Below are 18527 nucleotides of genomic sequence, written 5' to 3'. Positions count from 1 at the left end.
GAAGTATCCTGTGTAAATATGATTCTCCAATCATATTTAAATGATTGGAATGAGAGAAACTAATAGTATGTTCTCCTCCCCTCTTAGATTCATGCTCGCAACCAAAATGAAATAATATTTGGGCTGAATGATGGCTACTATGGTGCTCCATATGAACATAAGGTAAGAGCTTTTCCTAGTGTTAGGAGTTTTGTTTAGTGTGGGTATGCCTTGGCTTATAAGGAAAAACGCTCTGTGTAAACAGAACCATGTTTTAAGTATTGTAAATTTGTTGTTTAAGTATGGCTTAAGAGGAATGCCTTTAAAATGAAACCTTATTTTATAACCACCCTATTCATCTTTTCTAAATCTAGATTATCTTCATTTTCCTTTAAGGAAATGGAACGGCTTTTTCTTATTCTATATAATTCTTTGGGGATTAAGAAAGAACAACGAATTTTGATTAAATGCAGTAACAATTTTGTTAAATGTTTCAGATATCTTTTACAGCTTTAAATACATCTAAAAAACTATGAGTCAAGTTATATTATAGCCAATGCTATCTCTATTTCTAAAGACAATTAGAGAAAGGAAAGAGAAGAGAATCCATATTTACTAAGTACATACTATTTTTTTCCCTTACATGGAAACCCTTTCTCCGGAGACCCTGCCTAATATGTCTTTGATCTTTGTCTTGCACCTGCCTTTTGAAATATGTTATTTATTTCAGAGGGGACTGGAGAGGGAGAGAGAGAGAGAAACATCAATGATGAGAGAGAATCATTGATCGGCTGCCTCCTGCACACCCCACACTGGGGATCAAGCCTGCAACCTGGGCACATGCCCTGACCGGGAATTGAACCATTATCTCTTGATTCTTAGGTTGATGCTCAACCACGGAGTCACCCTGGCCAGGCTGTATGCCAATTACTAAACTAGGTACTGAAAGGGAAAACCAACACAGTCTTTCCCTCCTGTTGTGGAGAAAAACCCGGTTCTTTCCTACTGTGTTTCTCTTTCCTGTGTGTCTCCTTTACTATTCCCACTTCACTTTTGACATTTCTGGTCACCAAACCAGCAACTTATTCTCTGTGACACCAGCTGGATGTCCTGCAATTGAACTCAATTCTCACACTATCTACCACAGGTTAAGGGCTCAGTCCCACAAGACTGCTCCTGCCTGCCCCCACTTCAGATGCCAGCTACAATACCAGGTTGTCACCTGTGCTTCTGAGCAACCAGCTATAGATCCAAGATTCCAGTGATCCCTTCTTGGGTTTGATTAATTTGTAGAGTGACTCACATAGAAACACATTTATTACTTTATTAAAGAGATGTATGGGTGAGGTCTGGGTGGCCCTGGACGCAGAGCTTCTGTCCCTGGGGAGCTGGGGCAGGTCACCATCCCAGTGTGTATGTGTTGGCCAACTTGAACCCTGTACTTTTGGGGCATTAAGGAGGCTTCATCATGTTGGCATGATGGATCATTAATTCCATTTTCAACCCTCTTCCTTCTCAGGAGAATGGGGCGGGGGCAGGGCTGAAAATTCCTTCAAGGGACCAGCCCTCATCCAGGAGCCACTCGTTGTTGCCTCATTAGAACAGAAGATACTCCTTTCACCTGTGTTGGGAGGCCTACTATTAGAACAAAAGATGCTTTTTAGGCTCTTATCACTTAGGAGAATTACAAGGGTTTCAGGAACTCTGTGCTAAGAACTGGGGTCAGAGACCAATATATATATATATATATATATATATATATATATATATATATATATACACACTAGTATATATTATTATCAGATGGGTACTGTGGGGTACAAAAGTATTAGACACATATTCACATTTTTTTAGTTAAGGAGATATAACTGCATGTTTTAGTTGAGATAAAACTGCATCTATTCCAGAGAGCACTAGTTTACAAATAGCTTTAGTTTGAAAAATTATTTCGATATCATTTATTTCTGTCTTACAGATAATGCAGGTGAATCACAGCAGAACCTTAAATCAGTTGAAAGGACCTTAGGAATAGGTGCTCTTTCAAATGTTTGGGGACTTCAATAGGAGCATTGCTGTAACTTGAAGTTGGGGTGGATGGAGGCTGATAAATAGTTGAGATGGTTTCTATATGAATTTAAATACTAGGCTGGCAATTGGGGGGACAGGGTGGAATGAGAGGCTGTTGGGCCAGCCGGTATTTTATCTAATAAGCTGTACCTTTCAGATCCAAGTTCAGGAGTTTTGGCTTTAATATAGACATGTAATCTTTGCCTGAATTTCCTTTTGGCAAAGACTCTTTAGGCAGATGCTGACAACTACCTAGTGATTAAGGATAGGGTTTTGGAGACAGATCGATTTGTTTAATTTCAGGCACTACTGCTGCTCATCTATGAGAGTGATCTTGGACAAATTGAGTCATGTCTGTGTTTGTGTCCTCATCTATAACTGAGATAAATTCTACCTCATCATAAGTTGATTTTGAGGATTAAAGATGGTAATGTATATTACCGGAATAAGCCTGGCACATGAATGGAGTTCAGTAATAAATGGGAATTGCTAGTCACTAGGCAGTAAACCTTTTGATAAGAGGGAGTGGCTACATTTCTAATGCTTATCATGTGTCCCTTTCACAGTGCCTGTCCTGCAGTGGATGCTCAATAAAAACTTGTTAATGAATACAGGTGAAGGCTTGCTGTATTTAAGACTATCCTAAAAATAATTTTGAGATTAAAAATCTTGAGGGGATGCTATTTCTCTCTCTCACCATACTTTATCTTTAGCCCAAACTTTTGGAGTTTTATTGTTATGAAACTTGTACTGTCATAATAACTAAATATTGGGTATTGACAAAGTACAAAAAGAGTTCCATTGGTAAGAATTCTCTCCTCAGACTAAAAATTATAACAGCAATGTCTTAAGTATCCAGTAGATGGCAGTGCTTTCTCATTTTAATAAAAGAGAATCCAAGCTAAAAGGATCAGATCTTTTTGGAATGAAGTTTAGGAGATTGAAATAGCAATTTGGTGATTAATTTCACAAGTACAGCCATATAATTTGATTATCTCAAGTGAATAGTCAAGCTGAGATTGAAGGTTTAGAGACAGGAGCAAGTTTCATAGTCTGAGAGCCTGGACAAGTGAAAAGTTCATTATTTTAAATTTATGATACTTTTGAAAATTAGGAAACCTGAATCTCAGTTTTGTTCTGCTACTGACTGTGTTCCTTGAGCAAATCAATTAACTCCTCTTTGCTTTAGGTCCCTCATTTTTTTTTTTTTTTTTAAAGCTATCAAATGCTGGGGGAATATTCGAATTTCCAGCTCAACAATCTTGTTTCATGGATGAACAAACTGAAGCTCAGGAAGTCTCATGAGCTCTTGAACCTGACATGGAAAATATGTTTTATGCTATAGAGTATAACTTGGTCATAACTATAATAATATCAAATATATGTAATATATAATAGAATAAAATCACTACATATTTTCATAGCTCTTAACTTTAAGAATTTGCCTATAAATTATTTAACCCCATCATAAAAATAGCCTGTGAGGAAGGCAGAGCATCAATTTTAGTAGTGTTAGTAGCAGGCATCTACTAGATATAGCATAAGTATTTGAGAATAAATGAATGGCCAAGATATCAGGACGAGTTAATGGCAGAGCCAGGATCAGAACACATCTCTTTATTTCTCAATAGGCACTTTCTTCATTATACATGCCACTTGTGTAAAAGTGATGGATAGATGATGTTCATTTAATTTCTTTTTGATGTTTCTTCCATCTTTAACTTGATTAATGGTGATTGTGAGTACTTGAGATATCATCTTTAACTTATAGAAACTCAGTTGTTAGTATTTTCATCTTCAGGATAAAGATGCTAAAACCTAGAAAAGTTAAGAGATTTCCATTTAGTTAACATTATGGGACTGTGAAATTTAAAAAATGGTTATTTCCTCTTATTATTCAAATTAATGGATGCTAACTTGTTTCCAAAGCACGTTCCACACAGTCCACGAGCAGAACATTCAGAAGTAAGGATTAAGTGTCCCAGGCAGCCCATGTTTTAACAACAGAGAAAGAGCTATGGTATAATTTCTGTACAGGTCTCAAGCAAAAGTTGGAAAATCATAAAAATAGCTTATTCCTACACATATCCTCTTCAGTTTTATTTGTAGCCACCCCCTCTCCTATTACAAAATGCAAGGAACAAAGACTAGACAAATCCTCAGGGGCAGTTTCTAATAGCTGACTGCTTTGTTATAAAACATCTAGGTAATTATGAGCTCGGTTTACATCCAGGGTAAAACTTCGTTTCTGAATGATCTGAGCTGGTGTGATATCCTAGTTACAGTATTACACCAGGTAGGTATAGATCTTTTGGAAACTACTATTGCTAGTTTTCATTTGCTGAGTGCCTACTTCATATCAGATACTATACCAGTTACTTCTTGTGTTTTTATTTAATCTATGTGACAGCTCTACAATGTAGTTATATCATTGTTTCACAGGTAGAGTATACTAGAAGAGAACATTAAACTACTGACCCAAGATTACATAGCTAGTAAGATCTGACTTATTTAAAGACCTTTTCTCAACCACTGTGCTACATGGCATCTCTACATTTCTTCCCAGTTCATACAGCATGTCATAGTACCAAGTCTCTATCTTTAGATTTAACCAGAGATATCCACTCTGTGCATTATGAGAATAAAATGAGAGAGTACACGGGAATGTACTTTGAGTGATATAAATTGTACAGGCTTTGGGTATTTATTATTGTAGACTGGGCATGCAATGCCCATGAGGCCATCAACGCACTGAAGTCCACATAAGTTCCAGGTATTAGTCACTATATTTGGCTTCCCTCTGAGTCTGCTCCCCCCCCCCCCCACCCTTTTCTCTTGGATCAAATTAACTTCTGACAGATGTTTGGAAAATCATCTTATCCTGTAATTCATATTTATAAATCCCGCTGCTGCAGTGTGGTCCCCATTCTCTTTCTTCATTGAAGCCAGAGAATAATCTGGGAAAATGCCATGTTTCCTGTTATGAATTTTTGAGGCTCTTGTCTTCTTAGCACAATTTTTGAGCTTTTCAGAATTTTAATACTGGAAAATTCAAAGACAAGCATGGTTCTTCGTATAGATACTTTAGATTCTTGAAAAGTAAGTGGAGCTTGACTCGTCCTCACTAGGGAATTCAGAGAGTTTAGATTTTTATTTAGTTTAAAATTTTGAAAACTAGTTTTTATTATTCTTCCTTAGATTTGTGGTGAGGGCATTCTTGACCATTTACCCCCTTCTGACAGCTTCAGTTTAAACTGTTCTACAAAGCTGGGACTCCTTTTCTTTCATTAAAAAATCTTTCCACTAATGCTAGTTTAACATGATGTCACTATTGCCTTCTCTTCCTCTCTCACTTGTCTCTTCTCTCACAGTTGTAGTCATTTGTGTGTACATCTTTCTTCCTGTGAGGGCATGAGCTCATGTAGGACTGAGGTTCTGTCTCATTTTTATAATCCTAGGATTTAGTTAGTAAATAGACTTTACTTAGTAAATATTTTTCCATGAGTTGCTGAAGTCTACTAGAACCACATGGCTGCTATCTCTACTCTAAAATACACTCTTCACTTACGGTATGGCTACTTTAGCAGGGTCACTTTTAGTCCTCATGCCAGAGAGTGGCATTGACGACAGTCTGTCCACGTCAGACTTGTAGTGTGTGACTACGATTGTGTTCATTTTCTGAGGGTTGTTTGAAACACTAAAGTATGAACAAGAACCTATTTATCCCTGTTGATTTTAACTAAAATAAAAGAAATAATAAAAATAAATAAACAAAGAGCTCTGGCCAGTGTGACTCAGTTGGTTTTGGGCATTGTCCAGTGCACCAAAAAGTTGCCAGTTCGATTCCCAGTCAGGGCACATACCTGAGCTGTGAGCTCGATCCCCGGCAGGGGGCATGCAGAAGGCCATATTCTCTTTCCCTTTCCCTTCTCTCTCTCAAAACCAATTAAAAATATTTTAAAATAACTAAAAAGAATTGATTTTAGTTTCAGGATCTGTATACCTTTACTTAATAACACTATTCTTTTTAAAAAAATATATTTTATTGAATTTTTTTACAGAGAGGAAGAGAGAGGGATAGAGTTAGAAACATCGATAAGAGAGAATCATCGATCAGCTGCCTCCTGCACCCCCCTACTGGGGATGTACCTGCAACCAAGGCACATGCCCTTGACTGGAATCGAACCCGGGACCTTTCAGTCCGCAGGCCGACGCTCTATCCACTGAGCCAAACCAGTTTCGGCAATAACACTATTCTTATTTTCATTGCTTCTCACGGCTTTGAGGGAGAGGAAAACATCCTCTGTTGTCTCGAACCTTAGACCAAATCTAGGGGAATATACATTTTTAGCTCCAGTTCAGAGTCTAAGAAGAGGTCTTGCCTCCCTCCTTAATAGCTCAGCATCTGGGCTTCGTCAGCGTTCAGAGGCAGGGGTGTCCAAGGCTAGCAGGTGCTTGACAGAGGTACTTGCACAATTTTTCTCAGTTTTAACTTGGCTGACACTTAAAAGTATATTAGTGTCCAAATAAACATATACACATAGGAACACAGGCTGTCTGTTGATTCATCAGGTAGCTATTTTAGGAGTTGTATAAATAAATATTAAATATATATATATTTTTTTAAATACATGCATTGCATCTGAAAATGTGTTCAAGTAGTAGAATGAGCCATTGTTTTTTCCCCCCATTATAATTTCTTATTCTACTTAAGTAAGTGGAAGGACTATTTTCAAAGTTTACTTACAGTTTTAAGAATAACAGAACACTGACGGACAGGCCTGCTAGGGAAAGCTTTCGGTGGAGCCCTTAAATTACTATCCTTAGGCTTCCACTTGGTCCTTTTGTCTTCATGTTAACATACTGCATCTGGATGATACGTCTCCTGTCTTGTGTATCTATGTATCCCAAATCTATGTATCAGACTTGTGTCAAACAGCTCAGCTCCCCTCCCCCTTTCAAAATAACCCTCTGTCTGTGTGTTCCTTACTTCAGTGAATGGTACTGCTCTCCATCCACTCTCTCAAGTGAGAACAAGGAGTTTTATGAATGGCTTATCAGGTCTTGCTGTGATCTGGTTCCTGATTTCTAAGTATTCCATCATATCACTTTCTTATGCTAACATTTACCCATCTCAGTTTTAGCTGAGATCCCATTTCTATAGAATGTTTTTCTGTAAATACCCCCTAAATCCAGTTTGTACCCTCCTCTTATTTCCCATAGCACCTTGCATTTCATTTTCCTCATGACTGACCCTTTTTCTGTTATATTCTGATTGCCCATTTGCGCATTTCTTTTTCTTATTAGAATGTAAACTGTGTAAGGGGAGGGACAGTGTCTCTCTTCATCGCTAATTTGTCCCTAGTGCTTGGTACTGTGCCTAGCACAGAGTAATACTTTAATAGCTATTTGTTGAACGAGTGGATGAAGCTTCTGTAGCAGTAGATCATTAAAAATTCTATTGGGATGTACTGCTTGCTCATCATCAATTATGTAGCTTGTTACTCAAAATTCAAGTTCTCTTTTTTAAGGTAGTTTTGACTCTTTCTGCGTAGATACTTGTCATTCGTAAGTTATTGTAGTTTAAATGGCACTCTTTATTTTTCTCTTCAGATTTGCTTTCCCTTCCAGTTTTCTACATCTTTATAACTATTTTCTCATTTATTCAGGCCTCAAATCTTGTAGTTAGGTTTGATTGATTTGTTTTATCCACTCTTTTGAGTCCTTCTTTGAAATAACTTATGCCCATGGCTACTTTTCCATCTCCATTGCTATAATCCATGCTCAGACCAGCATCCCTAGGGGGTTGATTACTGCATTAGTTTCCTGGCGGGCCTATGGTCTCTATGTATCCACTCTGTCTTATTCACCGCTGCCTAATCAATCTTACTAAAGCACACTCGCATTTTGGTTGTATAGAGCAACTTTTCGTATGCTAGAAGTGTACAAACCTTTGACCCAATTTCCGTCTCTCCATTAACCTAAATTCAGCCAGTGTTGATTTGGTTCTGTCTCTGCTTTTATCTTTACTTCCTCTCTCTCTCTTTTTTCATGGTCTGAGTTCTTATTACCTCTAGAAAGAGGATTTTTAGAAAGCTTCCTCAGTGGTTTTTGGACATTCTGCCTCCTCCAGTTCATTACCAGAGTAACCTTCCTTAACTGTAGGTCTGATTATTAGCTGACACTGTTGGAAACCTTTCATGAGCCCTATTGACCAGAGTTGTCTTGGCTTTTTAGCATGACACATACGGCTTTCTGTCACCTCAGTCCTTCCAACTTAATCATTCAGCCATATTTCCCACTGTTTCCCTCTTCAGGATCCCCAGTCATTTTCATACCATGAGGTTGAACAAATTGGACCACCGTTTAATGCTCGAATGTAGCTTGTATTTCCTATTGTCATGCTTTGGCCAAATGTGTTCAGTCTATATGGGACTTTCCTTCACCGCCAATCAGCTTTTTAGTACTTCTTAATCTATCTCAAATACTGCTGCTGGTTGTGATCTTTGATGTTCTTGCTTCTACTTGATGGAATCTTTACCACATCAGAACTCCTGTAGCTTTTCTTTTTAACCTTTCTTTTGGCACCTTTATATTTTCCCCTTCACTTGCAAACTTAACTGGATTTTAAACTTTTATAAGGATGGTAGCGATTACCTGACACTTTCTATGTATTCGGTGTTTAGTAAACACTGAAATGAATAAGTGTATGTATAATACTATTTGCTGTATAATCACTTATCCTGTCACCTGGATTACTTCAGTACAGTTTTTATAGTTTTAATAAAATTAAGGACAGTCTTAGGACTGCTGTAGCAGCTAAAATGTACAGTAACACATTTAAAAGGTGACTCATTCAGTGATCTAATACAGGGGTAAGCAAACTATAGTCCACATGTTTTTGTGTGTCCAGCAGGCTAAGAATGGTTTTTACATTTGTAATGAATTTGAAGGAGAAAACAAAGAATATGTGAGAGATGATATGTGTTTGGCAAAGCCTAACATATTTACTCTCTGGCCATTGACTGGGAAAGTTTGTTGACTGCTGATCTAGAAACACACCTGATCATCTGCCTAGAATTGCTCCTGCTCATGGGATATGTGAAAATATCTGCTTCCTTGAACAGTTTAATAGATACTCACCCAGACGTTCTTAGAAAACAAATGGGTAGGCCTGGCTTCAGAAGAATTTTGAGTGACATGTAAATCTCTGGGCTCTTTGGCACTTAGCAGTATCTCACACAGATAACCAGATACAAACGAGCCATTTCTTTCCATTATACCCCTTCATCAGAGGTCTGTCGGGATTGCACATCTGGTGAAGTTAGATGTCATTCAGAACAAGGCTCTTAGCGTATTTCAAGAATGATAATTGCTAAGTGGTGGCTGAAGCAGAAGGGTTTAATAATGCCCTTAAGTTGCCTTAAATGTACATGGACCCCGAATTTTAGAACTGGAAAAGGTCTTAGAGATCAAGTGTAGCGCTGTCATTAAGAACATGGGCTATGGAGCCAGACTGCATGGCTCTTCTACTTAATCCTCTCTGTGGCTCAGTTTCCTCACCTTTAAAGTTGGGATAATAATAGTATCCATTTCACAGGGTTGTGTGACTATTAAATATGTTAACCTTGAGCATATTAACATTTATTAAAATTAACATGGAAAACAACACTGCCTGGCATACTATAAATGCTCACAAATACTTTCCTTGTGTCTGTTGCTTTCCTTTTTTAATGATTGTTTTTAGTAGCAGTAATCTCATCTCATTAGGCCTGGAGGAGTTAAATGTTTTTCTTCATGACCACGACAGCCAGAGTGGGTTAAAACCTTTCCTTTGCTCTTTCCCTGCTATAACGTATTGCTTTTAGTTGTGTGTTAGTAGTGTGGATGATTTTTTATAGGAAAAAATGTTTGGCAGCTTTTTGCATAAAATAAGAGAAAATAAATGGAATGTCATTAATCATTTCTTTGATAAATTTTGGGGGTAATTTTTATACATGGTATTAAGAATGGACCCAACTTCATCTTTTGCATGTGGCTACTCAGTTGTTTCAGCATCATTTGTTGTAAACACTGTTCTTTCCCCATTGAACTGAATTGTTGAAAATCAATTGAATGCAGGTATATGAGTTAACTTATGGGCTCTCAGTTCTATTCTATTATCTATATATCTATCCTTATGCCAGTACTACACTTGTGATTACTGTTACTTTGTAGTAAGTTTTGAAATTGGTAAACATGAGTCCTCCAATTGGTATATATATTACATTGATTGATTTTCATTTATTGAACCATCTTTACATACCTTGAATAAAACCCACTTGTTCCTGGCATATAATCCTTTTAAGAAATTATTTTTAATTGTGGCAAAATATACAGCATGTAATATTTATCACCCTAACCATTTTAAGTGTAAAGTTTAGTGGTACTAAGTTCACATTATTGTGCAACCATTGGCATTATCCATCTCCAGAACTCGTCATCTTGTAAAACTGAAATTCTCTATTCATTAAGCACTAAGTCCCCATCTTCCCCTTCTCCAAGAGTCCTAGCACTCAACCTACTGTTTCTATGAATTTGACTACATTAGGCATCTTATGTAAGTGGAATCATACAGTATCTGTTCTTTTGTCACTGGTTTTTTTATGTAACACTAGGGGCCCAGTGCACAAATTCGTGCACATTGAAAGGAATTGTGGTCCCAGAGGCTACAGTGGGCACAGGGGCGGGTCTCCGCCCATCCTCCGCACCCCTTCCCAGACTCTCCCACTGAGGCCCTGGTTCCCTGTCTGCCAGCAGCCCCACTCCCACCACTGCCATTCCCATGCACTGATGGCACTGGCCCTGCTCGCACCCACTGATGGTGTGGAGCAATTGGGGCCAGCACCAGCAGTGGGTGCGAGAAGGCCTGGCACCGTCAGTGAGTGTGAGTGGTGGCTTTGGTGCTGGAGCAGTGGGAGGAGAAGCCCTCACGGGCAAGGGGGCAGCAGCCACTGCTCGCACCTCTGCCGAAAGATCAAGACCAGTGCCAGGCAGCTGCAGTGGGTGTGAGCGGAGCCAGTGCTTGCAGCAGGTGTGAGCACTGGGCAAGACCACAGTGCACAGGAGCAAAGAATTTTCAGTAACCACCAAAGGCATGCCCCAAAGATAGAGACTGGCACCCCACCTTGGTCTGGCACCTCTGCTCACCAGCTCCACCATCCTGCTGTGGCCAATGTCTGCCTTGTTCTGTGCTCACCCCCTGGTGATCAGCTCATGTCATAGTGACTGGTTTAGTTGTTCCACCATTCGGTTTATTTGCATATTAGGCTTTTATTATATAGGACTAGAAGCCCGATGCATGAAGATTCATGCCAGAATGGGCCTTTTTTCCTGCTGGCACCACATTCGCTCTGGCAGAGCTGCCTTTCCCCTCTGCCTTTCTGCTTCATCCCAGAGCCGCCTTTCTGCATTCCTAGGCTGCTTAGAGGCTCCTGGCTGCTCAGCGCCTGTGTATGCAAATAAATCTGCCATCTTTGTTGGGTTAATTTGCATACTCCTGATTGGCTGGCTGGTGGGTGTCGTGAAGGTACAGTCAATTAGGATGCTGCTCTTTTATTAGGTAGATAATATCGGCCATATTATAGCACACGTTAGAATTTTCTTCCTATATATAGCTAAATAATATTCTATTGTATGAGTATATACACATTTTGTTTATGGATTCATCTGTTGATGGACCTGGGGTTACTTCTACCCCTTGACTGTTGTGAATAATGCTATTATTGAACATGGATGTTAAAAATTATCTTTCTGAGTCTTGAATTGCTAGACCAAATGGCATACACCTTTTTTATTTTATTTTAATATTCTACTGGATTAATTTTGCTAATATTTTGTTGAAGATTCTTACATTTATATACATAAGGGATATTGGTTTACAATTTTCTTGTGATATTTTTAACTGACTTTGTTATCAGAGTAATTCTTGTCTCATAAAACGAGTTAAGAATTATTTCTTCCATTTTTGGGCAGACTTTGAGAAGGATTAGTGTTATTATTTTTAAAAAATGATTGATAGAATTCACCAGTCAATTCATGTGGTTCTGGGCTTTCCTTTCCTGGGATTTTTATGATTCTGATTTAACCTTTTTACTTGTATTCTAACTTTATTAAATTAACATTTGTTAAGTGGAGCACAGGGGGCCAGGTGGTGAGCCATGATTTAATTACTGATCATAAGAGAAACTGAAATAGAGAAATTTATTTCTCACAAGTTCTAGAGAGGTTTATTACTCACCTGTACTATTACTTATGGGCCATGCCTCAAAGAGCCACATAGGGAAGGAAGTCAAGGCAGGAGACAGAGGCAGCACCTTGGTACCTGCCTTTATTAGGGTCCATGGTGGAGTGCTCTGGGCTTTCTGGGCTCGCGCTGAGCTAGTCAATTTAAACCAAAAGAGCAGTTTTGGTGGTCTCCATAGTTTTTTTTTTTTTTAAATTAAATTTAAAAATTTTTCTTTATTGATTAAGGTATTACATGTGTCCTTATTCCCTCATTGTTCCCCTCTCCCCCCTTGCACTCATGCCCTCACCTCCATGGGGTTTCTATCTAGTGGGGGCATAAGACATACAGGTGCTGGTAGCAGAGGAGACTGCTTGGTCACAAGTCAGGTCAGGAACTTACTTTTGCTTCTGACTCTGTGAGCTGCCCTCCAGGGTGTGTGCTTCCCTGAGGGGCTAGTGTCAGTTTAACGTCCTTGTGGGCTGCTTGCTCAAGTAAAATGGATGCCAAGGCAGCAATACTATGGAGTAGCTTAGCTTAACTTTTAGGCGATTTGTAGGTATTTTCAGATTTTCTGTTTTTTCTTGAGATATTTTTGGGTTTCAAGTTATTTCCATTTATCTAGGTTATCTGATTTGTTGACATGCAATTGTTCATAGTGTTCTTTTATAATACCTTTTATTTCTGTAAGGTTGGTCATAATGTTCTCATTTTCACTCTGATTTTAGTGATTTAAGTCTTCTCTCTTTTTTTCTTGCTCAGTCTAGCTTAAGGTTTATCAGTTCTGTTGATCTTTTCAAAGAACTAACGTTTGGTTTTGTTGATGTTTTGTTTGTTGTTTTTTGTTTTTTCTATTTCATGGGTCTCTGCTCTAATTTTTATTATTTCCTTCTTGCATGTTTTGGTTTTAGTTTATTCTTTTTTTAGTTCCTTAAGATAGAAGATTAGATTATTGATTTGAGCTCTAATTTTTTTTTAGACATACATGTTTGCAGCTATAAATTACACTCAGAGCCATACCTGCCAGGCTCCATTCTTTAATTTTCAACCTATTGGTGTTTTTGGTTCTAAAGTGCATCCCTTGTAGATAGCTTATAGTGGGTTGCTTAAAAATATTTTTTTCTGCCATCCTCTGCCTTCTAATCCACTTGCACTTAATGTAATTACAGATATGGAAGTTTTGCCATTTTTCTATTTGTTTTCTTATATCATTTTTGTTCCTTATTTCCTTCATTACTACCTTTTTTGGTGTTATCTATTTTCTCATATAACATTTTAATTCATTCTCATTTATTTTACTATGTATCTATGAAAATGTTGGCTTCTGGTATTCGTAATTGGAACTTTGGAATGCCTTTTTTCCTCATAAAAACATTACATGCAATGAGAAGGTATACTTGAAATATTATTGTTAATATTCTTCTTCAGTCACATATATAAAAAAGACTTCTGGGGCTTCTCTGCGAAATTCACTACAAAATGTGAAACATTATTTCTGTGGAAAAATATTAGAGGAAATTTATTTTGAGCTCACTTGCTTAAAATGTTAAACTTTAGTTATACAGAAGTTGTAATTTTGAATCTCTCAACAATTTGAATTATAATGTTAAAAAGACAAACATGATTAACTGTGCACATATTGTTTCCACTGTGATTAACTTGTTAATTAATATCTTTTAGGGTTATTCAAATGCTCAGAAGAATATTCTTCTTCAGGTGGATCAGAACTGTGTTCGCAATTCTTACGATGTCTTCTCTTTGCTGCGGTAAGAAACTTCGTAGAGTCCTCCTGCATTTTCTAAAGAATCTTCCTCATTTTGAGTCTGTGACATTTCGGGGTGAGGCAATGTATGGGAGGTTTAGAAGCCGCTATTCAGGCTTGGCATTTTTTAGTGAGAGCTTCATAAATTGTGTAGCTGCAGCGATTTAAGTGTATCTCCTTCATAAAACCTTTGGGAAGTCATTTCCTTTCTTTGGACAGTGGGAGAGAGTGATTGGAGGCCAGTGATCTTAAGACAGGGGCATGAGCTATTTCTTGTCTTTGGCACTAGAAAGAGCAGCCAGCAAAAGTACAAAATTTAGACTTATCAGAATTTTAACAACTACAGCATTACTAGAAAAGCCCTCCTATAGCCCCAGCCACGGCTTAGAGTTTTGACCCGCTGTTTGTCTTTTAAAAGAATCATGTTTGGCAGGGCCAAGGAGCTTTGCACGAATCTCATGTTTGGAGGCTTAACTGCTGGAGCTCTGTTTTTTTTTATAATGTCTGGGCTTAATTTTGAAAGATTTTGAAATTTGTTTTTAATTTTCAGTGTGGTAGATCATCTAGGACATTTTCCTAAGAGGCAGGTTACCAAAATAAATGCAATTCAAAATAAAGTTCACAGTGACACTCAACCTGTGTTCACCCTCCTCAGACAGATGGTTCATTGAAATTTGATTTTGGAAGTATTTTTCTAATGTTTACATAACACATAATAAATTTCAGACCATTAGAATCCTTTATATATCTACGAGAGGAAGAGACCAGAAGGATTATTGGACTCTTGTCCCATTGGATGATTATTTACTTTATAAACATTATGAAATGGGCCTTTCCTTTGCAAATCTTGAAGTTTATTATCCATGATGATAGAGAGTTTGGTCACATGGACTGTATAAATTGCTCTTAAGAGACAATGATTTCAACTAAAGTAACCACACACATTTGATGACTTTTGACTCTCATCTGAGAAGTACTTTCACTTTGAATTCTTAGGCTGTGTAACAGAATGAACAGGATTTAGTAATCAGATAGTAGAGAAAGCAGGAGGTGTCAAAATATATAACTCATCTTTTTGAGCCTATTCAGTTTGGGACTACATTAAGTTTAAGTAATGGAAAGAAGGTTGTATACAGAAGTAATTTGAAATGTGAGTAAGCCACTAATGTTTCTTGACCTGTTTTCTTAAGTAAAATGAAAGTATAGATATCATTTTAAAGATATTTTCCAAGTATGAGACTCTGTGAGCTTATTAGAGTAATCATTAGATTAGATGAGAAGGGAAGGCAAAGTAAGTGAGAAGGAGAGGATTTGGGAAAGGCAGCATCATAGAAACTAAGAGAATACGCTTCATGATACAGAAGAATGGGAACTGAGCAGAGTGACAGTAGCATCTTGGAAAGCAGCACAATAGAGAATGCTTCCCTCAACCTAACCCTGTCTTTAGTTATCCTTGATTTACCCAATTCACTTAACCTCTGTGATTCTTTAGAAGTTGGAAGCAGTGAAGGTAAACATTTGTGTCATTTACAAGCATTTTCACATTTATGATATCATTCTCTTAGAAACTTTTTATGTTCACACATCAGTGTAGAAGCTGAAGTCAAGAGGTGTTAAATGATTTATTTACCCGAGGGCACACAGCAAGTAAGAGCCAGGCTGGAGGTTGGTGTGAAGGTTTTCTGACAAGCATGTTTTGTAGATCCTTTTCTAAGTCACTTACCTTCGTAGGCTGGTGGCTATGAGGTGAACATTGGTAGTTGCTCAGTTAGTTAACACTGATCTTGCAACGATATGTCTCTTGGGGGTTTCATTTCTAGGATATCTTTCAGATTCCTCAGGCTTGTTAGCAGTTTGAATTGTTTTATTAACAGTGGCCCTGTCTTTACCATTTTGTTAAGTCATTTCTCCTGTAGCTGGTAGCACATTCCCAGAGAAATGCAGCTTTCTCTGAAAATTCTCTTAAGACATCAGAAAAAAAGTAACCATCATCTCTGCTCAACCCAAAGTGCTTGGAAAACAAAAGTTTTGTTCATAGTTTGTCTTCTTTAACTCAGGCAAAATTGTTCCTGGATGAGAATAATTTAAAAAATATATCTTTTCTTTTCCTGATGCATTCTTGTTTTGTGAAATTGTTACTTCTTGATCTGTAATTTTATGTGAAAACACAAAGTCAGAATTTTTTAATATCATTCTTACCCCCACAAGATTCTCAGTGTCTTTTGGAGTCAGGATTAGAATTCAGGTCTGCTGGTTCTGTTTTCTGAGAGTATATTGTAATTAATAACTTTCACTGTGTTGTTATGTGTGACTGTCTCAGGAAAGTAGGAAACCTTGACTAAGGCAAGGATTTGGAACCACCAAGGACCAGGACTTAAAACTCCTTCAGATGGGTATGATGTACCATTTTTTAGGAAAACAATAACCTGAGGTTTTACTCAGATTTTTTCACCTGTAGTGAAGAATTTAGGCTAATTTTAGTTGTCAAAAATAATAGAAACTTCTTCTAAATTTACCTTTAGTGTATGTGATGGTAATTAAATTTTTGCTTCTTTAATCCTTGGAAATTCCTAGATTAAGGGTTAGTTTTCATGTAGCCAGACATTTAATTAAGAGCCATTTGATCTTCACCACAAGGTGTCGATGTTGCTCTTTAACCGGCATTTGAAGTGTATTTTACAATGCTGAGGTGAGAAAAATAGGGTTAAAAATTAAAAATCGGGCATTTATTTTTAGGAGTTAACTTTTTTCCTATTATCCCTTCTAGGTTAAGGGTTTTCTAGATGTATTAAATAGCTTTTTCCTTTCGGTTCTGTTAATATTTTTTTCTCTTTTAGGGAGTTATTGAAAGATGATAAAGAGAGGAGGAATGACATGGTCAGGTGTGCAGTTTAGAATTCTAACTATGGTAACAGTGCGGAATAGGCCTGAGGGAAGAGACTGAGAGCAAGAAGGTATTGTAATCCTAGCTGCTCTCTGTGATTGAAAGATTATTTTTGATGTTGAAAAACTCATTTTTTTTCTTTCTTGCACATGTCTTCAAAAAGGTAGTCCTATTGAAGTGAGATATGTAAGCATAATTCTGGCTTTCTTCTACTATAGTTTTTATTTTTGTCCCCCTCCCCCTTTTGACTCGTCCTACACTAGGCAGTTTAGTAAGTGGAAGTACGGTGTGGAAATCATGGGCCCTCCACTGAGATTCCAGTTGTAAAACTGCCATATGCTCATAACTGGATGCAAGACTTTGGGCAAGTTCCTTTGGTATGTTGCAAACTACTCTTGTAAAATAGGGATAGGATTTGTCTCAGATGAATATCATGAGAATTAAATAAGGTAAAATGCTGGAAAGATCCTACTCTAGTTACTGGCATATAGTAGACATTTAATAAATAAAAGTTTTCACTTTTCCCTTTACATCTCCATCTTAGAATGATCTTCCTCCTTTATGCCAGTGTTCTTTATTATGTCATCACTGGCTTTTCCAATATTTAGCACAATTTTCCTTTCTTGCCTTACTAATGCCTACCACCTGTGCTACTAATCCCAAACAGTCATGAAAAATTGTTTAGCATGTGTATGTCTTTTTCTCCTTAATGTCATTGAAAACTTCATAAAAGGACAGGATTATTTCACATGGTTATATTTCTTCTCTCTCTCTTAGCGGTTCCTTGGTTTTGTTGGCATTCCCTGGATCCTGTTGTGATCCTAGAGGCTTGTTCCTGTGGGTCCGAGGACTCTTCTGCATTGCTTTCTTCCTGAGTCTCTCTTCCTTACTGCAGCTTCCACAGACTCATCCACCTTACTGCCTCCCAGATCTATTTCTCTAGTTCCTACCTTTTTTATATTTTTAAAAAATATATTTTATTGATTTTTTACAGAGAGGAAGGGAGAGGGATAGAGAGCTAGAAACATCGATGAGAGAGAAACATCGACCAGCTGCCTCCTGCACACCCCCCACTGGAGATGTGCCCGCATCCAATGTACATGCCCTTGGCTAGAATTGAACCTGGGATCTTTCAGTCTGCAGACCGACGCTCTATCCACTGAGCCAAACCAGTTTCAGCTTTTTTTCCTTCTTTTTTTTCTGATCTGTTTTCCCCCCACCAAATCATCATTGGACACTTATACTTTCATGATGTGTGAGAACCTCAACTCTAGCATGGCAAAGGTTATACTCATTGGCTTAGTTTTCCTTTCCTTTTCCCTGGATCGCTAGTGATATATTATCACTAATTCAGGTACCTCAAGTGAACACACCCCTCTTTGTTCTCACTTCTGTTTTCTTGAACAATTTTCTGACCTCCTAACTAATCTCCCTATGGCCAGTTTTTCCCCCCCACCAATTAATAGCAATTATTTATTGAGTACTTTGTGCCAAGAATTACTGTTCTAATTAATTATTCTCTTAATTCTTGCTACAACCCTCTGTGGCAAGAATTATTCCTATTCCTATTT

General features: G+C 37.7%; 1 protein-coding gene across 4 annotated transcripts in view; it reads left to right on the top strand.

Annotated features, from left to right (window-relative positions):
* UVRAG (UV radiation resistance associated) overlaps positions 1 to 18527 on the top strand; it is a 262695-nt gene that overhangs the window by 49361 nt on the left and 194807 nt on the right. For all 4 annotated transcript variants that reach the window (XM_084893381.1, XM_084893380.1, XM_084893382.1 and 1 more), the window contains 2 exons: positions 88 to 162; positions 13991 to 14076. In XM_084893381.1, coding sequence (XP_084749507.1) covers positions 88 to 162; positions 13991 to 14076 — 161 coding nt within the window. The remainder of the gene's footprint in view (positions 1 to 87; positions 163 to 13990; positions 14077 to 18527) is intronic.

Source organism: Pipistrellus hanaki (genome assembly GCF_964339955.1).
Source record: "Pipistrellus hanaki genome assembly, chromosome: 9".
Classification (NCBI taxonomy): Eukaryota; Metazoa; Chordata; class Mammalia; order Chiroptera; family Vespertilionidae; genus Pipistrellus; species Pipistrellus hanaki.
This window is presented reverse-complemented; position numbering and strand designations above follow the sequence as displayed.